Source organism: Scophthalmus maximus, chromosome 2, assembly GCF_022379125.1.
Source record: "Scophthalmus maximus strain ysfricsl-2021 chromosome 2, ASM2237912v1, whole genome shotgun sequence".
Taxonomy (NCBI): domain Eukaryota; kingdom Metazoa; phylum Chordata; class Actinopteri; order Pleuronectiformes; family Scophthalmidae; genus Scophthalmus; species Scophthalmus maximus.
Window position 1 is genome coordinate 9,341,465 of NC_061516.1, and position 22,129 is coordinate 9,363,593.

At 43.0% G+C, this 22,129-nt stretch overlaps 3 protein-coding genes across 5 annotated transcripts; 2 read left to right on the forward strand and 1 right to left on the reverse strand.

The window, feature by feature from the left end:
* The first annotated feature begins 284 nt into the window (after positions 1 to 284).
* ei24 (EI24 autophagy associated transmembrane protein) lies at positions 285 to 11,431 on the forward strand. 2 transcript variants are annotated; one of them, XM_035625890.2, is made up of 11 exons: positions 285 to 435; positions 1,862 to 1,998; positions 3,534 to 3,679; positions 4,513 to 4,573; positions 4,949 to 5,015; positions 5,102 to 5,226; positions 6,351 to 6,470; positions 7,437 to 7,548; positions 7,646 to 7,757; positions 9,923 to 9,997; positions 10,076 to 11,431. In XM_035625890.2, exons 2-11 carry the CDS (start codon positions 1,957 to 1,959, stop codon positions 10,236 to 10,238), a joined length of 1,023 nt encoding a protein of 340 aa, XP_035481783.2. In that variant the 5' UTR covers positions 285 to 435; positions 1,862 to 1,956; the 3' UTR covers positions 10,239 to 11,431. The 2 variants fall into 2 exon arrangements, with proteins under 2 accessions (XP_035481783.2, XP_035481782.2); XM_035625889.2 differs by lacking the exon at positions 285 to 435 and adding an exon at positions 2,793 to 2,862.
* A 377-nt stretch (positions 11,432 to 11,808) lies between these two features.
* On the forward strand, positions 11,809 to 18,533 carry stt3a (STT3 oligosaccharyltransferase complex catalytic subunit A). Of its 2 annotated transcripts, none has more exons than XM_035625123.2 (18): positions 11,809 to 11,961; positions 12,751 to 12,871; positions 12,972 to 13,032; positions 13,129 to 13,250; positions 13,423 to 13,568; positions 13,947 to 14,037; positions 14,127 to 14,233; positions 14,318 to 14,482; positions 14,856 to 15,036; positions 15,215 to 15,370; positions 15,509 to 15,600; positions 15,743 to 15,898; positions 16,370 to 16,558; positions 16,712 to 16,828; positions 16,915 to 17,017; positions 17,280 to 17,468; positions 17,653 to 17,768; positions 18,142 to 18,533. In XM_035625123.2, the coding sequence occupies exons 2-18, from the start codon at positions 12,784 to 12,786 to the stop codon at positions 18,178 to 18,180; spliced, it is 2,118 nt and encodes a 705-aa protein (XP_035481016.1). In that variant the 5' UTR covers positions 11,809 to 11,961; positions 12,751 to 12,783; the 3' UTR covers positions 18,181 to 18,533. The 2 variants fall into 2 exon arrangements, with proteins under 2 accessions (XP_035481016.1, XP_035481017.1); XM_035625124.2 differs by lacking the exon at positions 11,809 to 11,961 and adding an exon at positions 11,986 to 12,602.
* Positions 18,534 to 18,840: 307 nt separating this feature from the next.
* si:ch211-266i6.3 (cytoskeleton-associated protein 2) lies at positions 18,841 to 21,907 on the reverse strand. The gene is made up of 7 exons (XM_035625125.2): positions 21,721 to 21,907; positions 21,291 to 21,351; positions 20,380 to 21,203; positions 19,963 to 20,287; positions 19,809 to 19,869; positions 19,497 to 19,710; positions 18,841 to 19,366 (listed from the first exon to the last, which is right to left on the reverse strand). The coding sequence occupies exons 2-7, from the start codon at positions 21,330 to 21,332 to the stop codon at positions 19,108 to 19,110; spliced, it is 1,725 nt and encodes a 574-aa protein (XP_035481018.2). The 5' UTR covers positions 21,333 to 21,351; positions 21,721 to 21,907; the 3' UTR covers positions 18,841 to 19,107.
* Between the last annotated feature and the right edge of the window lie 222 nt (positions 21,908 to 22,129).

Genomic DNA, 22,129 nt, shown 5'->3' on the forward strand with positions numbered 1-22,129 from the left:
CTCGCACACATTTCTCAGTATTTGCTGATTTTTGTTCAGAAAAATTAATTGAATAATGAAGGAAAAAATCGGGAGATTAATTGATCATGAAGAAAATTGCTACATGCAGCCCTAGGGAAGATGACAGAGGAGCCTATCAATGAAGCCTTACTGATATATCATAGTTTCAATTGCAGGCATATTGAATAATATAATGCAATAACGCTCACAATAAAAAAAAACTTTTCCCACGAGTCTGAATGTTCCATGCGTCTCATTTCAGTCCCTCGACAAGAGGACTACACTTCCCATGGTGCTTTGCGGGCGGCGCTTGCGCAATTTGTTTTTCCTACGGCCCTGGCTGCTGCTGGTCGGAGGGTTGTTGTTGATGTGACATTAAAGCAGCTGAGAGAAAGAAGTGACGAAGTTAACAGAACACTGACCCTGTCGCTCGAGGTAAGGACGACGCCGCGGGTAACTGTGCTGCGTCTCCGATTGAACTCGCTTGGTTCCGTGTTGTCCGGACGGAAACGACAACTATTACACTAGTTGTTGAGCGTTAGCATTGAGCTAGCACACAGTGTGACAAGCTAGCAGGGCAGCGGACAAAGTAGTCCACGTCAGAGGCAGTGCGCCGGCCAGGCCAGCTGCACACCGAGGGTCCTCGCGTATCAAAATTGTGGAAACCTTCCTCAACAATGTCTGCGTTTGGCCGGAGAGAGTTCGGTCGACACGCGTCACCCCTCGGAGCTAACCAGCCGAGACGGCTTCGGTAACGTCAACGAACACAAACAGTTTCCCCCAAGAGGCTCCAGCTGAAAAGCGTTTCACCTCCACGTCTTACCTGTGAAATGTACCGAGAGGTTACCAACAGCTGATTCTTCTGTTGTGCACACGACACCCATTTGTTTATTGTGCATAAATATGACAATGGCAGCATTCATCAAAACAGGCAGGAGCTGTGCCTCCCTACTTTACATTAGATCCTGTTGGGTTTCCCCTTGGCAGCTTCAGTTGAAACTTTAAACTAGTTTGGGTTCTCTTTTCCGTCATTCAACACATGTTCACATTCTAAAGGACCACACATGGGAGAGCCATCAAAATAATAAATCTACTTGTTATTTTTTTCCAGAACAAAGGAAAGATGTGTTCTTATCAAAACAAACCAAAAACTTGCAGCGAAGTGACAAATCCCACGTTGCCATTTCTTTTCTTTAAAGAAAAATCAGCTGTGGATGACAAAGTGGGTTTTTGAGTGGATTTAAAATAAAATTATATCAGTCATGAATCGGCACAAAATGGCTACCAAATATTGCAAACATGTAAGAACAATCTCATTGCCAGAAGAGTTTTTTTGTCATGTGTAGTGATTGTTATTGTTCTATGATACAATAACAATCACCTATTATATCTATAGATCTATAGATGTATATCTATATATATAGATATAGATCTATAGATCTATATCTATAGATATAGAGCTATAGCAGCGTTATACAGGAAAGTTTGGTTCATGAATGTACATGAAAAGCTTCCGAATTGAGCAAATAACCATGATAACTGTTTTTAAAGCCAGACAGAGGCCCAAATAAACCACTACGTAAAGGGTTGATTTTCTAAATTAGTAAAAGCTGTAGAGATTATTATTCTGTATAAATGTCCATTCTACTGCTGGATAAAGCTGAACTTCGTGGGAAAGTAAAGTAAACTACTATGTATTGGAAGCAAATTCACTATAGAGCATTTAGCTGCTGTGTCAGCATATCAAAGTGAGTCTGCAGCTGTGTACATCTCATCTGTAAAATAATAGTAAATTGCTAGATAAAGTTCCACCCATCAGCTGTTGTCCTCACTTTGTTTTCATGGTTTGTTGTGGTTGCAGGTTGCTGGGTGAGCTCCTCCCTACCATGAGAGCTGACCACCAGGTCCCCAGCCCCCCCTCCTTCTGCAGTTGATGGATCTGCAGCTGGTCCAGAGATGACAGACAGCGTCAGGGCCTTCCTGCGCAATGTTGCGACGGTCAGCAGATGTGCACGCACACACACGCACACGTATGCTGTGATTTAAGGCAGTTCACAAACAGTGAAAATTATCTATGGATTCGTACTAAGTACACCTATTTTTTTTTATTTTATGTATGTTATTGGGGTGTATGTTATACAGAATTTTACAAACACGTTTCAATTAGTATGCAGTCAAGTACAACAACACCACCACCTGTTATGTTCTCAATAATAAACATAAAGTAGAATTATCAAATTTCTGAAAGTTACAACAAAAACTGAATTTTTTCTACAAGACACAATGACATGTGACGCAGTCAATAAAAACAGCGTGCATATGTCCAGAACTTCACACACGCCCCACTTGTAGTTCATCTTATACAATAGCTCTTAAGTACATGCTACCCAAATAGAGTCTGTAATGTATTTTTGTTGTAATGTCCTCAGAAGTTCATACAAATATAGAACATCACATTCTTTGACTGAAGTTCAATACTGTGTAAAAAGGTTTAAGTGAGGACGCTTTCAAAAAGAATGGCATGACTATTTTTTATTTATCGGGTGACTTCATACAAAGTGCAGTTAACAGAAAAAGAACCTAAATCAATGTTTGTTGTGACTACCCCTTGCTTTTAAAGCAAATGGTGCAAGTTGTCCTCGGTGCGCTTACATAGTTTTTCCAAGGTATTGGCAGGGAGTTAGTTACTTCAACAGTTCTCTGGATTTACGCTCAATGTGTGTCAGTGTGTTCCTTCTCTAAAGATGTTCTTCATGACTGGCTGCATGTGTGGTGTTGTTTTCATGCTGCAGAATGAATTCGGGACAGATCAGAAGTCTCCCTGATGGTATTGAAAGTCGAATAAGAATAAAAAAACATCAGGTGCTTACACAGTGCTGTACATGTGATGTATGAAGGTCAAATATTGACAGACCTCTGAACTTGCATGGCTGTTTGTGCACTTTTGTTGAGGACAGATAAAGATGGTTGAACTTCATTTTATTACCTTAAACCTTATCATTGTATACTCTGAGCTTGAACGTGAGCTGGTTGTACTCCAAAGTCCAAAGATAATATTTGTCTTTGGAATAATTCTCTCATCTCTTTTCCGACCCCAATAATGGTATCTCTCCGAGTCTCTGCTACTTGCATAGAAGAGAATGAACCATATGGAGTCTTTCAGTAAACAGTGTAACTATTGGTTAATATTAGACAACCTTTTTAAAAATTGGCCTTCTTTTCATCATCCAGCCTCCATGATCCACCTCTCATAATGGTGGAATTGCTCTTAATGTGACTGGTTGTAGTCCAGATGCTCCTGATTCAACACCCTTGTGGATAAATTTGATGAATGAGAATCACCATAGACAAAGTTCTTGTCATCATTGCTATTGATTTAATGCAAAGTTGAACATTGACCTAAAGCATTAGTTACAGCAAACACAGCTTTTTATTTCTTGTGCTCAACAGACACTAGCTGAGACATTTTAAATTAATTTCAACAAGTTAGTAGCCTCATGTGTTTTTTCTCTTTCCTGCTCTGGGATGTCTAGGGGATCAAGGACTCCATATTGGGGATTGGAACAATCTCCAAGCTGGATGCTCGCATCCAGCAGAAAAGGGAAGAACAGCGGAGGAGAAGGGCCAGTGGGGCCCTTGCACAGAGAAGGGCACAGAGTGAGGAGCGCAAACCAGACAAGTAGGCCTGGGAAAAAAATCTGTATCTTTTGTTTGCCATGCTACTGTTAACTGAATCTGGCTGATTAGACAGGAGTATTTACAGTTATAGCTTTTCCGCCATGCCAGTTGATCACCACCTTCATCTGTGTATTTTACAGAAAAGCTAAAATGCTCCCATACACAAGACTTAAATGATGCCGGTGGCTTCTCCCTTTCTTCCGCTCCTAGTAGCCATATGATCCACTTCGACAGCTGTTAACATGCCTCGTTCACGTGAACATGTAACTTCCTTAAACATCTCCCGATCATTTTATTTTCACTGCAGCTCTCTGCATCGACATTTCGGGAATTATTACGCAGCTTTAAAAAAGTCACCGTGGCAGTAAAAAAGAAAGTAGAACGGTATTTTACGCATTATGGTTAAACTCTGGAATTAATCCGCGGATCACATGCTTTCTGAACTGTAGGTGGCAATCCGTATGGATCACGGATCAACTGTGATCTGTTACACCACTAATTAATGCCATTTATGGGATTGAGTATCTTCTCCTAAAAGACTAGACTGGAAACTCCTCTGTGAGCTTAGCTTTCCAAAAAATCCTGTTGTGTAGTACCTGTTGTGGTTGGACATTTTTCTACATTATATGTAGATGAAAATCTAGAAACGTGTAAATTACAATATGTTGTTGGATTAGTCATCAGGCTGTGCAGCTCTAACGATGTATGTAGATCCCATTTTTAGGATTTGTAAAGTAATCTGTCTGTACCTTCAGTGTGGTTAAAAGTGAAACCACACTATAACTTTGATATTCTACAGTGATGATAATTGTCATTATTTATTTTCTCTTTCAGTGAACCCAAAGTAGCCAGCAGGATTTTTCAGTGCTGCGCCTGGAATGGAGGAGTGTTCTGGGTAAGATATTTAACCAACCATCACAGTACAACCTTGTCTCACACACTGTTGAAGACTACAGCTGCTCATCATGAGTTTCGGTGATGACAGTTTTTTTCCACAAACTCAACTTTTAGCTTCTGCACAATTTGGGTACATGTCCTTCTCGTAAAAATCAACTGCAGAAATAATCTCTCACATAACCAGTTGTGTGAGGAAGAATTACGCGGTTATGACACTGTTCTACAGAACAGTACAGTTAATGTAGTCATCCCATTTCAGGTTTTTTTTGTTTTCTAAATGTTGCTGTGCTTATTATACTGCACAACACTGTACAGTATATTAATAAGAAAGTATGAGTAATTGAGTAATTATTGTGTTTCATCTCCTCTTCAGCTCAGTCTGTTTCTCTTCTACCGGGTTTTTATCCCATTACTGCAGACTCTCACAGCAAAAATCATCGGTATGTACTGATCGATGAGTGAATCTGGGGCAGGTTCTCTGTCTTGTGGTTGGAACCAGTCAGTCAATGATCTGTTTGTGTTCCAGGTGACCCCTCCCTCCATGGCAGTGTGTGGTCCTGGTTAGAGTTCTTCCTGACCTCCGTCTTCAGTGCTCTCTGGGTTCTCCCCCTGTTTGTCCTCAGCAAGATAGTCAACGCCATCTGGTTCCAGGTTAGTCTCTGCTTTGCTATATGCCTTAATGATGTGATGACACAGTGGGCAGCCATTTTAAAATCTGCATTGATCCTCCTGCACATACAGACGTTTCATATTCATAAAGTCAAGAAAATTGTCTCCTTTTCATGGGTCTGAAATTACTACAGGTACAGTATATGCTGTCTACTGCTGCATAATACAACATATTTCATATTTCCACGTTTGTGACTGATCCTTTATCAGAAAGCCACACTAATGGCAAAATATACAGAAGGTAGTAGTCAACTCTATGCTATTTGGGAATATTTCAAGAACTTTAATGATAGAGCATAGAGCTCAATAGTAAGGTTCCAGAAGTAAAAAATCCCATTCATATTCTGAATCAAGCATTTCGATTATTAGCCATGTCGTTACCATCCAAGGTAGACTTACCACAAGCTATGAAGTGTATATTTGCAGAATCCTGTAGAAGCCACAAGTCTGTATATCAACCTTGTTTTTAGAAAAACACATTCTATTCATAATGTCATTGAGAAGTACTACACTACCCACAATCCTAAACTGTAACATCAACGTCTCTTATTGTTGGAGCTCGCTGTTACCATGGAAATGCTTGATGAACCCACCAACTTCATGTCGGCTAGTGAGTTACTGCTACCACTGAACTCTACAATCGTTTGCGTACATTTACGACAGAGAAACCATGATTTCCCTCTCTGACATGCCACAGAAAAGCTGTGATAATCACTACGAATGAGGCCTCGTACTGGAGTTTAGTGTTTGTGAGGGCCAGCCTGTGGGTTCTGTCAGGGCCAGTATGAGAGACAAGACATACAGGCTTGTGTTGAGTTTTGCATGCTGGATTTTATGAAACGTCAACATGGGCAGTCACTGTTGAGCTCTATTGGAACATTATAGTAAAAAAATCTATATTCAAATATTGTTATTAAGAATGATTTGATTACACAGAAACCACAATCTGTCTATATCCATGGTCTCTACCTGCAGTCCATATCATCACAAGAGACAGCGTTGTATCGCCATTCTCAAATTGTCGTTGCAAAGCAAAAGAAAACTGCAGTTTGTTTTTGTGTTTAATCATACAAATATAGACATGATTGTGTGATTCTCTGTTGCAGGATATTGCTGACCTTGCGTTTGAAGTATCTGGCTGTAAAGCTCAGCCGTTCCCCAGCGTCAGTAAGATCATTGCAGACATGCTCTTCAACCTCCTCCTTCAGGCACTCTTCCTCATTCAGGTGCTTTTTGAACCCAACATGACATGATGGTCAGAAGATGCTGTATGACTTACACAGACAGGGACACATATACCTTGTGCTTCTCTGTTTATCACAACTACAAAATCACACCATAGTGCATATGGGATGTTTGAGTTGAACAGTTACAGTAAAGTTGCTGTTGTGGTCTGTCATTAGCTGTTCTCAGACATGAACGACGTATGCAAACGAACGCAGCAGGAGATTGTCAAAGTCAAACAAATTTTAAAAAAGCTGGAATATATCTGGAACATCCATTGGCATCTGGGTAGAGCATGCAGGGGGCAGGACACGACGATAATTGTGCTGTGGAAAGCAGTTTCAGCTACAGTCATCAACACGCCCACTCGCTCACTGTGAATCCTCTGGAGATTTTCCTGCTGTATTCCCACATGGGCTCACTTAGACATTCTCCAGAGATTATACTAGGCTGACAGGGGAAACTCCGCAGTATGTCATGAGAAACATCTGCGGACATTTGTGTTCTCTCATACAGCCCCTCCAGAGAAGTTCAGGACAATGTTCACTGAATGTCTGAAAGCAGATATTGTCAGCCCAGATTCACCAAATGTCTGCTCGGCTCAGTGTGCACTTCTCTGAGTGAGTCCTTTAATGGAGTTAAAGTTATGCTGTACATGAACAATGTGCAAGGATGCCTAATTTCACTCTGTTAAGAGCAGCATCATCCCCAGCACGTCGGCCTCGAGTCAATTAGAAGAATGTTCAAAATATCAAAGGTTTGTCGCAGTTGCTGAGGTTGTGCTTTTTATGAAGTTGTTGAGGAATCTGGTGATGAGGGCTGTTGTTACCTGTTTTGAAGACGTTCTATGCACCACAACTTGATCTGCATTATTTTCTACACAGCTTAGACAAAGTCTCTACTCTAAACAAACTGCTCTCTCAGTGCAGGTGAATCTAATTGTGTTGTGTATTTTCATGATCCTCTAGGGTATGATCGTTAGCCTCTTCCCTATCGATGCCATTGGACAGATGGTTAGCCTCCTGCACATGTCTCTGCTCTACTCCCTGTACTGCTTTGAGTATCGCTGGTTCAATCATGGTGAGATACTCATGGATGTTATACTTCACACGCAAATTAATTATCTGCGTTGACCGGAGAAGTCAAACAGAAATGTGGCCGTTTGTGTTTGCTTCAGGCATCGAGATGCACCAACGGCTGTCCAATATTGAGAGGAACTGGCCCTATTACTTTGGCTTTGGTCTACCAATGGCTCTGCTGACCGCCCTGCCCTCCTCATACATCATTAGGTAAAACTGTTAACTCTCGATTTATCAAGTAGTTAGCTGCTGGGTTAATTGGCAGATAATTATAATTGACTACCTGCTCCCTTGGTCCCCTCCCCACTCCCCTGCTAAAGTCCTGCCTCCCCGTTCTCTGCCCCTACCTCACTAACCTCTTCAACTCCTCACTGTCCCCTCTGCCTTTAAAACTGCTGCTGTCACCCCCATTTTTAAGAAACCTGTTCTCGATCCTTCCTCCCTCAATAACTATCGCCCAATCTCCAACCTCCCCTTCCTTTCTAAAACCCAGGAACGCATTGTTGCCACTCAACTCCAATCCCATCTCCACGCTAATAAACTTTTCGAACCCCTCCAATCTGGTTTTCGCCCCTTTCACAGCACAGAAACTGCCTTACTCAAAGTCCTCAATGACCTCCTCACCTCTGCTGACTCCGGTTCCCTCAACATCCTTTTCCTTCTCGACCTGAGTGCAGCCTTCGATACCGTGAGCCAGGACATCCTGCTCACCAGACTCACCTCGGTATCGAAGGTACTGCACTCAGCTGGCTCCAGGAATACCTCACTAACAGATCACATTTCATCACTCTCCACAATCACACCTCTGCTACATCCACATTCACACAAGGCGTTCCCCAAGGTTCCGTACTCGGCCCCCTCCTCTTCATCACCTACATCCTCCCCCTTGGTCAGATACTCCGCCACTTCAACCTGGACTTCCACTACTATGCCGACGACACTCAGCACCAAATCCCCCCCCCCCCCCCCCCCCCCCCCCCCCCCTCTCCCACATCGACTCCCCCCTCTCTCTTGGAACCCCATGTCTGCCACATTGTCAAAACCTCCTTCTTTCACCTCCGTAACATCGCCAAGATCAGACCCTCACTCGTACTCCCCGCCGCCAAACGACTCATCCACGCCTTCATCTGCTCCCGTTTAGATTATTGCAACTCACCCCTCTTTGGCATCAGCCCCAGCTCCATCAAAAGACTGCAACTGGTCCAGAACGCAGCCGCCCGTCTCATCACCCACACCAAATCCTGGCACCACATCACCCCAGTCCTAAAACAACTCCACTGGCTCCCTGTGTCCCACCGAATTACCTTCAAGGTCCTGGTCCTCACCTTCAAAACCCTCCACCATCTTGCTCCCCAATACCTCACTGATTTCCTCTTCCCCTACCAACCCACACGGTCCCTCAGATACACCTCTGTCGGTCTCCTCTCCACCCCCAAAACCAACCTCCGCAGCTTTGGGGATAGTGCTTTCTCCAGGGCTGCTCCAAGGCTGTGGAACTCCCTCCCCCAGGACATCCGTGACTCCGACTCCCTCACAACCTTTCAGTCACGTCTTAAAACCCTCCTCTTCTCATCTGCATACCCCTAGCGCCCCCCCCCCCCCCCCCCCACATTACACTTTCTTCTTTTCTGTTAGTTTTTTCTTGTTTTGTCTTGTTTAGCGCTTTGGGTACTTGAAAAGCACTTTCTAAATCCAATACATTATTATCATTATTATTATTATTACTCTTTATGCAGTACTCTTTATGTGTAAATCTGTATGTAAGCTTCATTTAACAGTTTTTGACACATTACTCTAGAAACAGTTATCCAGTCCTGACTCCTAATACGTGCTTACAAAAGGTTTAGGAAGGAAGGTTAGAGGAAAGGTTAGAGGAAAAATTTTAATACATTTTTGTATATGACAAATATTTTGTTTGAATACATTTGTATACATTACTATTTACCTTCAGTGAAAAGCACTATTGGAAGAATAGTGAAAGAGGAAATTTGTTTTTATGAAATTAATTTTAATGTTCATTCTTGACTATTGTGTGTGTGTGTGTATATATATATATATATTCAACTCTTGTTAAAAAAGTGCAACTACCTCCACACCTCAAGAATCACATCCTGTTTCAGGTGCAAAGGTATTTCCCACATTAATGCAGCTATATAATAAATAAAACAATTTAATGTGTGGGGCTGAAAGTAGTTGATTAATTAATTGGTTGATCAACAGAGGAATAATCACCATCTATTTTGATCATCTGTTGATGAGTTACAAAATTCCTCTGTATACAGATATCCACACAACAAACAGGAACAGATCTCGTGTTGTGGGTGAATTATCCTTGACAGGCTTTTATATGATCTATTTCTTTTGTTTCTCCACAGTGGCTGCTTGTTCTCCATCCTCTTCCCTCTATTCATCATCAGCGCAAATGAGGCTAAGACGCCAACTAAGCTGTAGTAGGTCTAAATTAAAAAGTTTTTTGTATGTTTTGAAGGTTTGTATTCTGTGTACTGATCACATTTCCACTCTTTCAGCCACTTCCAGCTGCGGCTCTTCTCCCTGGTTGTGCTGATTAGCAACAAGCTTTTCCACAAGACAGTCCACCTGCAGTCGTCCCTGACGTCCTCCACCTCCTCAGAGAGGCTGTCCTCCCCTCTCACTTCCCCGACCCGCCAGAGACTTGTGCCCAACCAGTGATGGATCCATTCGAAGGAGTTATGATGGCAAAACTAATGAGTGACATCACTCAATTATGTGAAAAAGTGATTCATCCAGTAGGATTTCCCTTGATGAAGATGACGTGGCTTAGGATGAAGGGTTTCCCTGTATTTTCTAATCTCTGACCCTTTGGTTATTCATTTGCAGTAAACCACCAGACACATTTTCAGTGTGACATAAAAATTGACTGCCATGTGCCTCACGCTCAAAACACATTATACACTCAACTGTTGACTTTTTTTCTTTTTGTGAATTTTCTTTCACAGTTTTTTTGTATAATGTGCCATTTCAGTGAATCTCCTTTAATAAATTACAGCACAATAAATCACGTAGTTTTAATATGTTTAAGCAAACTTGTGGCTACTGAAGGGGCTTGTCAGAAGCAAAGCACTATACATGCATACTGTACATGATTTCTTAATGTTGCAAGTCACATTCCTTCCTCACTGTTTGAATGCTTTCTTGCACATGGATCTGTTTGTCTGTCAAATGATGGTGTCCGAGCAGTTCCAAGAATGACCTTGTACAGTAAAAAGGAGGATGATTTTTTTTTATCCTGTTACAGCTTAGTTCTTTCTTCAGTTCCCAAGCTGCTATAATACAGAGTGGTGACCTTAGTAGTAGAATCCAAATGATAAAGTCACTAGTTGTGTGTTGACGAAAGGTTTACCTGGTGTCTCATCCCAATTTCAAATCTCACTCCACTGTCAGATGAGACTCCAGCAAAGGAAAAACTGTCAGTATTTTCAGTCTGTATGAATCTAGTAGGTGATAGGTGAGATAACACTGCCAAACTGCAACGTCTGTGTTTTGTTTATTTCACCACTACAAAGCTAAGCTCTGTCAGAAGGAGTCCCTATGTTTTAAGTCTGTGTATCTGGGTGATCAGCCTTAACCTGCTTGCTCCAGTCTTCCCCAGATAGCTGAAGCAAATATAACTCATCCCTAAAAAAATTGGCTGTGTGCTTAATAGATCCTGAATTTTCAACCACAGGCCCACCACCACACAGTAGCCCAGTCACAAAGATTTCACTCGCTCATCAGAGGAGAGGGACCTTGATTTTGAAAGGGTGTATTGTAAGAAGAGAATAGTGTTTGTGCAGACTGATGTTTGTGAGAGGATTTGTAAAAGTAATACACGTCTTATTTCAATAAAATTGGTCTGTATTCAATATTTTGAGTACTGTGTTCAGACGTTTACAACTGCTTACTTAACATGATACAAGCTGATATGGTGGGTGTGTAATGTATATGTGTGAAGAGGCAGTAAATGTATGGCACTGAAAAATTTATGTACATGCTGACATCAATTTTTTGTACAAATTAACTTTTATATTATACATTACACTACTAAACTTACTTTTAAAGTTAAATTGTCATATACAGTAGCTGATAAAGTTAATATTTATTCTATTTCTGTGGTAAAAAAAAATAAAAAAGTAATGACATCAGTCATTAGGATTTTGAGGTTTTCAGCCAGCAGGGGGCGACGCTATTCCTTTCCTCACTAAGGACACGTCACTACACTACCGCGACAAGGTAGTGAACCACGGTTGAGGAACAGTGGAGGAACCAATCGGATGTGCGTGGGTTCACCGTTGACTGACGCTCGACCAATAAACGTGCATGCTGGCATGGGAGGGGCGGGATTAGCTCGCTGTGAAGGTTGTGTGTGAAAAGTGTATGAGCAGGAGCAGAGCGGGTGAGTGTTACTGAACGTTACAGTTTAAACTTGTGAGCAGCGGTTTTGAATGTAGGCTGTTGTCCTGCTGCCGTACGCGAAGGTGGCTCTGGCGTTTTTACACAATAAGTCAGAGAGGAGACTCGCCGCAGGGGGCTTTCATTACGCCGCAGCTAGCAGGTTAGCCTCGCTAGCTGCTCACACACTTCTCGCTGGACGTGAGCAGCATCAGCACTAGCCGGCCCGCTGCTGCTGATGAGCTGAGCGATGCCGCCTGGTCCGCAGCGGTGCGTGTGTCCATCTAGAAGCGCGCGTGTTAATAGGTGGTTGACGAACACTTGCTCCTGCTGGTTTCTCGCTCTGTGGCGTTGAGCAAGGCTGAGGAGCTGTTCGTTCTCCTCTTGCTCGCCCTTCGAAGGTGCTGCCGACAAAGTTCGCGTCAACCACAGCTCCGCCGAGTTGAATGGTTTGTGTTTTCATCGTGCAAAATGCCCCTGAATGCAAACAAATCTTAACGTTACGAACTCGCGTCCCTGCACGAGTTTTCCCGAGTGGGTGCTTCCTGGTTCCTGGTTCCTGACGCCACATCGTAGTGCGTGGCCTTCTCTGGTTGGACTGGACATATAAGTTGACTCGTCGGAGCTGCAAGACCTCCGTCTGATGTCTGGCTTGCTTGAGTAACATCTTAAAAACACATTGTCATTTAGCAGTTGCTTTTTAAAATAAATAAAATAAATGTATTTAATTGTTTGACGCTGCCTGCCTCTGCACAGTTGTCCCGGTGTTACAGTGTTTGTCATCCCCCTTCAGGTAGCAGGGTGAGCTGTCTCTAACCTCGCCACGATGACCAAGCTGGGCTTCCTGCGCTTGTCCTATGAGAAACAGGACACACTGTTGAAGCTGCTTATCCTGTCCATGGCTGCTGTCCTCTGTGAGTCCCCCTACTTCCGATACACACTTTTATTGTCTCCCTGACATTTGAAAATAAACACAACATCTGGATCGACCGTGTGCTTTTCCTTTTCCTTCAGCATTCTCCACCAGACTATTTTCCGTCTTGAGGTTTGAAAGCGTCATCCATGAGTTCGATCCGTAAGTGCTGCTTGTGTCCTGGTTATCTTGAAGGATTGTTAGGTGATGCTCCCTCGTCAAATTGAAGTCTCACTTTAATCTTTATCTCACTTTCAGGTACTTCAACTACCGTACCACCCGCTTCCTGACAGAGGAAGGATTTTATAAGTTTCACAACTGGTTTGATGACAGGGCATGGTATCCTCTGGGGAGGATCATTGGTGGCACCATCTATCCAGGTAGGAATCAGATGAAGTGAACAATGAGAAGCTCATCAACATTTTCCCTCGCTTGTCCCATATCTGATTCAAAAGCTCAAGTGTTGTATCGGGTTCAGAAAAGTCAATGAGCTCACAGTAGTAGTGCAAACTTACTTGAGTTTAACATGTCTCGTATTTTCTCCCTCACCAGGACTCATGATCACTTCTGCTGTCCTGTACCACGTCTTACATTTTTTCCACATCACCATTGACATACGTAACGTCTGCGTCTTCCTGGCTCCTTTGTTCTCCTCCTTCACCGCCATAGTCACCTACCACTTCACCAAGGAGCTGAAGGTAATACACATGATACCCACAAACTAAATTATTTAAGGTTATAAACTCTTAGTGATTTACATATCTACTTTTCCTTAAGGGGCACAATTTTAGCTCCATTCAAGGACCCAGAAGAATCAGATATAGGACAAATAACACCCTATAATACAACACAATTATATCTGTCATTAGGGCTAAATGTTCTCGTCTGTCAAACCCCACACCACCTGTTTGTACCCCAAACATAGAGTGAATGATAAGCCTTGTGACAAGTTAACTGATGTTTATGTGAAAAATCAATGTAGTACTTTAGTAGTAGATGAGAACTGCTTTCTGTTGAGTCTTTTTTTGACCGACTATAAATCTACTTCCACTAAATAGTTGTTTCTGTCTCTGCAGGATGCAGGTGCTGGGCTCCTGGCTGCTGCCATGATCGCAGTGGTGCCCGGTTATATCTCTCGTTCTGTTGCTGGCTCATATGACAATGAAGGTATATGCATGATGTGCACAGCAATGCTGTTGAAAGAAAAATATCCGACATGGAATGTTAATCAAACCCCTCTGTGCTGTCCCGCTTAGGCATTGCCATCTTCTGCATGCTGCTGACCTATTACATGTGGATCAAGGCTGTCAAAACAGGGTCCGTGTACTGGTCGTCCGTGTGTGCACTGGCCTACTTCTACATGGTGAGGACATCTAAAAGTCTACATGTTTAACTCAATAAATTCAGAGTTAGCAAGGGTCATGATATAGTGTTTGTGTGTATGCAGGTTTCCTCCTGGGGTGGCTACGTGTTCCTGATCAACCTTATCCCCCTACATGTCCTGGTGCTGATGCTCACAGGCCGATTCTCTCACCGCATATATGTGGCTTACTGCACAGTCTACTGCCTGGGCACTGTCCTCTCTATGCAGATCTCTTTTGTTGGTTTCCAGGTGAGATGAAAGATAAATTTATCTTATGTCAAAATTATCTTTTGTCAAAATTATCTTGTACTCTGGTTCTTGTGCCTTGGCTCATAGGACATCTGAAGTGTTCAGAAAAAAAATTAAGCAAAAAATATCTGAATAATCAAAATATCATTCAAGCCAAAGAAGATTTAAAAAAGGAATTGTTGCATGATTGGGCAAAGATGTTGATAGAGAGGTCGTCCACAAACCTGAAGGTCGGTGGTTTGATCCCCAATTTCCCAAGTCCTTGGGCAAGACTATGAATGTGACAGAAAAAGTGCTGAAAAGCCCTTTGCGTGGTCGATAAGACTCCATGACACACAGTTCACCTCTCCATCTCTCCTCTCTCATACACCAGCCGGTGCAGTCATCAGAGCACATGGCAGCCTTCGGCGTGTTTGGATTGTGTCAGATTCATGCCTTTGTGGACTACCTGCGCAGCAAACTCAACGCCCAGCAATTCGAGGTGTTGTTCAAGAGCGTCATCTCTTTGGTGGGCTTCATCCTGCTGTCTGTAGGCACTGTTCTCATGCTGACAGGTAAGTGACAAGGTGCACCTGTAGAAAAAGTGGCATGTGACACAGTCGACTGAATATCCTTTTTTTTTTTAATGTTTGCTTTCACCCTTCCCTGCTTTGTCCTTTACTCTTTGAGAAAGTGACTTGAAGCTATTTTGCTTTGGATCATGACTGATGGCCTGAACTCTGTTTCCCTCAGGAAAGATCTCTCCATGGACTGGTCGTTTCTATTCCCTGCTCGACCCCTCCTATGCAAAGAACAACATCCCCATCATCGCTTCAGTCTCAGAGCACCAGCCCACTACCTGGTCCTCATACTACTTTGACCTCCAGCTGCTGGTCTTCATGTTCCCAGGCAAGAATACGTTCACCATAAACACAGAGTAGCGAGGGCTTTAAAGCGTAGGATAATTCTTTTTTGGATGCAAATAAATCACAGCCTACTGTTAATCGGTTGGGATTTGACTGAACGTTACTTTTGCTCTCCTTACAGTTGGTCTGTATTACTGTTTCAACAACCTGTCAGATGCCAGGATCTTCATCATCATGTATGGAGTGACCAGCATGTACTTCTCAGCTGTCATGGTACGTTCTGTATTGAGCCCCACATGCTGTAGGACTCCTCAGAGAGCCATTTGATGTTTGCTTGTTGGCTTTATAAATGGAAAAAACATGTATTTAGGACTTCTTTATATGTAACATGGGTTAATGTTTGTTGCCTCCTCAGGTGCGTCTGATGTTGGTGCTGGCCCCCGTAATGTGCATCCTGTCGGGCATCGGTGTGTCTCAGGTGCTAACCACTTACATGAAGAATCTGGATGTGAGCCGGCCAGACAAGAAGAGCAAGAAGCAGCAGGACGCCACCTACCCCATCAAAAATGAGGTAAGCGGCCTGAGAGACTGGTTCCGAGTGCTATTATAGCTGTTATAGGGCGGTGTCAACTATAGTGTCCTAAGGGCTTTTGAAATAGATGTTGAAAGGTCTTGCAGAGCTACATGTTGTCTTTTTGAGTTTTAAAATATGGTTTCAGAGACCATAAATATGTTGTTTCTTCTTCTGTTCATTTTGTTATTTCTCTCCAGTGGTGGGACATTTGTTGTTGGTAACTTGTACTTCTCTTGAATATTTGCATTTTCTGCTACTTAATACTTTTTGGTTAAGTTTTCAGCTGTATCTCTTTGTTTCTTTTTTGATTCCTTCTATATCTTTCTATTATAAGAGCTGGACAGATGTGTAGTGTTGGTTGGCCATGGTGGAGATAACCGCTCATTGCAGTTTATTTCCGTAGTCTGAATAAAAGCAGACATACAGAAGACTAAAACCTGATGACATCCTGTGTTAAATACCTACCAGGTTGCCAGTGGGATGATCCTGGTCATGGCTTTCTTCCTCATCACATACACCTTCCACTCTACGTGGGTGACCAGCGAAGCCTACTCTTCTCCCTCAATCGTCTTGTCTGCCCGTGGAGGTGATGGCAGCCGCATCATCTTTGATGACTTCAGAGAGGCTTACTACTGGCTCCGTCACAACACTCCAGAGGTCAGTCATAGCCAAAGAAATAAAGAATAAGTGGGTCGTTATATTAGGATGCTGGAGTATCTGAATTGCATAGATTGTTGAGTTCCTCACAGTCGTAGCCATTAGGTCAAAGTGTTTCTTTTCAAGTACTTGAGTTTGAACTTGTGCTTCCAGGATGCCAAAGTCATGTCATGGTGGGATTATGGCTATCAGATAACAGCCATGGCCAATCGAACCATTCTAGTGGACAACAACACGTGGAACAACACTCACATCTCCCGAGTTGGACAGGTGAGCTGGGTAACCTTCTGGGTTATGCTCATGTGTATGTGTGTTGACAAAGTGCTGCAGTGTTGACTGATTGTTTTGCTCTGTAGGCCATGGCATCCACAGAAGAGAGGGCGTATGAGATCATGAGGGAGCTGGATGTCAGTTATGTCCTGGTCATCTTTGGTGGACTGACGGGCTATTCCTCAGATGGTACGTACCAAGAATCAGTTGATCAGAACCTCTTTCTTAAGTTTACTGTGTATTAATTATGGATTTGTAGTAAATATCCTGGACTAGAAATGATTTGGTTCACACATTTGGATAAAGCAAGTTCACCAAACCGTTCTTACTTTGTCATTGAATTATTCTTTAATTCAATGTCATAGAAATGAAGTGAAGTAAAAAAAAAAAAAAAAAACTATTTTCAAAGGCGTTTTTGTGAGCACCTGTGTAATCAATCTCTGTGCATCAGACATCAATAAGTTTCTGTGGATGGTCCGGATTGGAGGAAGCACAGACACAGGCAAACACATCAAGGAGCATGACTACTACACTCCCACCGGAGAGTTCAGAGTGGACCGCGAGGGATCGCCTGTCCTGCTCAACTGCCTCATGTACAAGATGTGCTACTACCGCTTCGGCCAGGTCTACACAGAGGCCAGTGAGTAACTCTGCAGCCTGATGGGATCTCTGTGCATTAGCCAGTACTTTCCTTGCAGTCAAAAAGCGTATTGAGAACGACCCACATGTTAGGTTGGATGCAACTGTTGGCTAAAACCATGCATGTCAGAACAAGACACGCATTGGGAACCATTCTTCTACTGTAATTCTGATCTTCTCTCTAGAGCGTCCACCTGGATATGACAGAGTGAGGAACGCTGAGATCGGGAACAAAGACTTTGAGCTGGATGTGTTAGAGGAGGCCTACACCACAGAGCACTGGCTGGTTAGGATATACAAGGTAACACAGCTGACATCCTTTCTTTGACATATTGGTCTATAGGGGTTAGTTGTTTGGTTTATCAACTGAACTGTTGGTTAGACAAAACCAGGTGACATCACCTTGGGTGAAGGGAAATGATCATTGATGAGGATTTTTTTGCTGTCTATTGGTGTCTCAATAGACAAATGAAAAATCAAATAATCCATTATTCAATAATAGTTGTAGCCTTTACTGGAATACATGTGTGTCTGAGGGAAACTCTTTTTTTGTTTTAGTTTGAATTGGCCATGATACTACTACAGAAGGATATGCCTACTTACAAAAGCACTGAACTCTGAACAGATGCATTTCAGTAGAACCTTCTAACCTCGTCCTGTGTTCCACCTTGTAGGTGAAAGACCTGGACAATCGGGGACTTTCAAGAACATAAAACCTTCTGACGGCAGCGGAAAGTATTTTAGCGCACAGCACTGAACACCTTCCCCTGTGGTCTGCAGATGAGTGGGAAAAAGATTACTTTTTTTTTATACTTTTTGTTTGGGGGGGGAAGAAAATTGCATCAGAGATTTTTTTTGTGATTTTTCTTTTTGTATTGTTATAAAGAAATGTTTCATCTGAGATCAGAGGAAGCTTGTGTCAAAACATCCAGTCTGATGTCCGGAGTTTACCATGAAGTAGTCGAAAGAAAGCGGTGTTCATTTGAGCACTTTAGATTTTGTACAATCTGGTCAATTAAAGTGGGATTAAATATGAAAATAAATTGAAGACTTTTTTTTCACCTCACTATGTGCACATAGTAATTTGAAGAACAGAAGTTGCAACTCATGCCATTTAAATTTAATAAAGCACTACATTGCACCATTTGGGAAGATGTGTTGTAGAAAATCTGAACCTACACTTTGAGGTACACTAAATTCTAGTGGCTTCTGTCTCAGAGGACACTGAGGCATTCGTCTCACTTACTCCCCGAACAACTCAACTCCTGTATGTGGTTATAGGAGAAGAGAAAAAAAAAGTAGATTTCTTGATCTTCACCACAGAGTCAAAAAGAATATTCAGGAGGCTAATATGAAAGCACAACTATAGAAGATAAGGTAATACACTTTTATTGTAGTGCATTTTGACAATAAATGTCACATTTAAATAAAGTGTTAAAGTAAAGTTTATAATACATTCAGACCAGAACAACAAGACAAGGCTTGTGTTCTTCTCACCACTGGACAATAAAACAATTTAAATGACATTTAAAATACTTTGAACAGATGAAGATTAGTAAAACCATATTAATATCAGTATCAAGTGTCCATTAGTCACATCTCCTGTTTTTTCTTTTCTAAATTAACCAACACAGAGCTCCTCATTGTCTGGGCTGGTCAGGCAGATCTTCTAGAAGGGCGGGGTTTTTTCTATAAATGTAGGCATTGGGATCATCATCCAGCTTCACCAACTCTGCCAATGACGACACACAAGTATCATGCTCGACCAGCATAGTAGGCAGGTGGGAGGATTTGCGCTGGATGCGCGTGGAGCGACGCACCGGTGTCAGAAACTTCAGATCTTTGATGTTGCTCTTTTTCCTGGATGTACTGACCTCCCCTTCAATTGTCCTCTTGACGCTACACACAGGAGATATTTGAGGGGTACAAAATACTGTATTACAAGTGAGAACTTGAACTTGGCGATTTAATTCATGACAGAATAATGAAAGGAACGATTTTAAAGGATTTGGCAAATGATTGGTCTCACCTTTGCAGGTACGGAGTGGTCCTCACACTGTATTTTACTACTGAAGCATCCTCCATCTGTGGTGTGGTCTCCATCACATCATCATCTCTTTCTACTTCCTCATCATCTGTCTGCACTTGGTTTTCATCACCGTCTTCTGCTTCACTCTTCACCTCCTCTTTTTTACGTTCATCATTTAGTTTGCCGTCCTCTGTTTCAACACCATTACACTCGTCTGTGTAGTGCAACAACCAGAAATACCAGTGAGATGAGTAGATTAATAATGACTAACACCACTGTATTTACCAAGTTACCTGGCACAGCTAAACTTACCATCACTGCATCTAGAGGGAGGTTCCATTGCATTCAAAGCATCACACAGGTTCACAACAATCTGTCAAATTGAAAAATATGTATATAACCTGGTGTGTGACTGTGAAATATATTATGAATGCAGTTAAAATGGCAGCAGAAACTGTTTGCTTACATCATCCACACTGTCCTGTGTGTCAACATCAGAGTTTTCCAGCAACTCGAGGGTGGTGTTACCGATCTCTGGAGTTTGGTTGAATTTTGTTAACTCTGCTCCCTGTGTATCTGCACAGTCAGCAGCAGTAGAGTCTGGCCCATGTGTTTCCAGACTGGGTTCGATTTCAGGATTGCACTGTGCAGTAGGCTGAGGCTCGGCGTGAGACTGGGATCTGAGATCAGCTCTGGGTTTAGAAATGTTGGTTTTTGGGGGGGCTGCTGTCGTCATGGCTGGTCTCTTAAACGTCTTGCCCTTGGAAGCCAGCCACCCAGCCAGTTTTGCTCTGCCGAGAAAACACAAAAAAAACCCATTCCTGGACTTTCCTGATCCACGGGCTAAACAACAAACATGTCTGTGTAGAAAATTAAATGTTACCTTCTTTCCTCAGCAGTCTCCATGGTTAATCTGTACTGACTGAGGGAGCTTGAGACAGGAGGCTTGTTGACCTTCTGTTCTGTGGTTGGAATCTTTGGCTTTGAGTTCAGAGCCCCACTTCCCTTGGTGGCGGCCACAGGAGGATTTCTGGAGCTGGTACTTGTTAGTGTTGCTGGGATGGTTCTGGCAGGAGGGCGAGCAGAGTAGAATCCAGCGGGAGGGCGGCTGGTGACAGCAGGCTTGGATACCTGAGCGGGTCTACTGAACACGGACTTTGACGTTGTTGGTGCAGGTTTTCTTGTGCCACATCCAGGCAGGCCAGCAACAGGTTTGGACCTTGTTTTGGTCACATTTCCAACCCCTTGGCTCTTCATTGAGGTCGCTGATGATTTGGGATCTGCCCTGTCCAGACTGACATTTGACCTCCAAATGGATCCAATTTTTGACTGGACAATCTTACCTTTGTACAGGCCAGGAGCAGATAGGGATGACTGCACAGCCGCTGCTGGCTTTGGAGCATCCGCAGCGATTTTCTTGTGCTTCACCGCTTGTTCTGCGAGGAATGCCCGGCTGTGTGTTCGCCGCTGTGATACATCAGAAGCAACGGCTCCTTTCCCATCCTTCTGTGCAGTCTTGGCCGTTTTGAGAGCCACACCGGACACGGACCTTGTGTCCGCCTGTTTGGCCTTGGCTTTAAGAGGACCGTTTTTTGCCAGTGTCTCCTCTTTTTCATTGCTTTTCAGATGAAATGGAGCAACAGACGTTTTATCTCTTTTGATAAGGGACTTGCTGCCGAGTGCAGGCTGGGCATTCTCCTTGTTTCCCTGACACAATTAAAACAATGACACCATTATGTGGGCAGGGGGATCTGAACAGTATTTAACGCAGTTCAACTCAACATGTAAGCTTACTTTATTCGTGTGTTTGCGTCTTGAAACAGCGACGTTATCCATTGTGCGGCTTCAACGTTTTCTGGAAGGTGGACAAAACAATAAACATGAATAAACCGGGTCATAATCTAGTATGCCTTGGTTATAGTTACAATTGCATGCAGGCATTGTGTCACTATTTTTGTCAAGCGACATCACCAAGTACAGGTTTCGTGTGAACCGCAGTTAGGTAGTTGATCGCGTTATGTTTGTTGAAAAGCAAATAAAACAGTCATGTTGGCGAATCTGTCGGAACGTTTACGCTCACAAAGTAGCGCTGGCTGCCGCGAAGGATAGACGTGAATAAACGTTCATGTTAGCTAACCCGAACACTAGCCGTGATTGTGCTGTAGTGCGCAGACTTACACATGCAGTGTGTTCAGGTCAAATTTACAACAAACAACTAGCTTACCCAGCTGGCGCAGATCGTAGGACGACACAAGGAGGAAGCCGCTCTGGAGCAAAAACCAGTCGCTTGACGGTCTGTGTGTCTCCGATTTGACTTGGCGCTGTTGCGCTCCTATTGGTCACATCAGTATCGCGAGGCCACGATTGACCAATGGACTGTCTCCATACTGAGAACGGGAATTGAAGAACACGAGTTTCCTTCTTTTTTTTTTTCTTCCCGCAAGTTTTCATTCCGCATGGTTCAAATGTTTGAACCCAAATAGGATTCCACTAACACTGGTCCATGCGAACAGCTACGCCCAGTGCACTACCGCCCTGACACGGCCTCAGTGCACAGACACACAGCCGAACCTCCAGCAGGTGTCATTCATCATCGGCTAGAGGCAGTTATTTTCAGTAACCATCACATGATT

Excerpts from the sequence above, each read along its gene's own strand:
- stt3a (XM_035625123.2), top strand. The coding sequence starts at position 12,784 with ATGACCAAGCTGGGCTTCCTGCGCTTGTCCTATGAGAAACAGGACACA. Across the intron at positions 14,038-14,126 it reads TGGCTCATATGACAATGAAG|GCATTGCCATCTTCTGCATG; the intron begins GTATATGCATGA and ends TGTCCCGCTTAG. Across the intron at positions 16,559-16,711 it reads TCCGTCACAACACTCCAGAG|GATGCCAAAGTCATGTCATG; the intron begins GTCAGTCATAGC and ends TTGTGCTTCCAG.
- ei24 (XM_035625889.2), top strand. Across the intron at positions 5,016-5,101 it reads TCTCACAGCAAAAATCATCG|GTGACCCCTCCCTCCATGGC; the intron begins GTATGTACTGAT and ends TTTGTGTTCCAG. Across the intron at positions 7,549-7,645 it reads GTATCGCTGGTTCAATCATG|GCATCGAGATGCACCAACGG; the intron begins GTGAGATACTCA and ends TGTTTGCTTCAG.
- si:ch211-266i6.3 (XM_035625125.2), bottom strand. The coding sequence starts at position 21,332 with ATGGATAACGTCGCTGTTTCAAGACGCAAACACACGAATAAA. Across the intron at positions 21,204-21,290 it reads GACGCAAACACACGAATAAA|GGAAACAAGGAGAATGCCCA; the intron begins GTAAGCTTACAT and ends TAATTGTGTCAG. Across the intron at positions 19,711-19,808 it reads TCCCTCTAGATGCAGTGATG|ACGAGTGTAATGGTGTTGAA; the intron begins GTAAGTTTAGCT and ends TGCACTACACAG.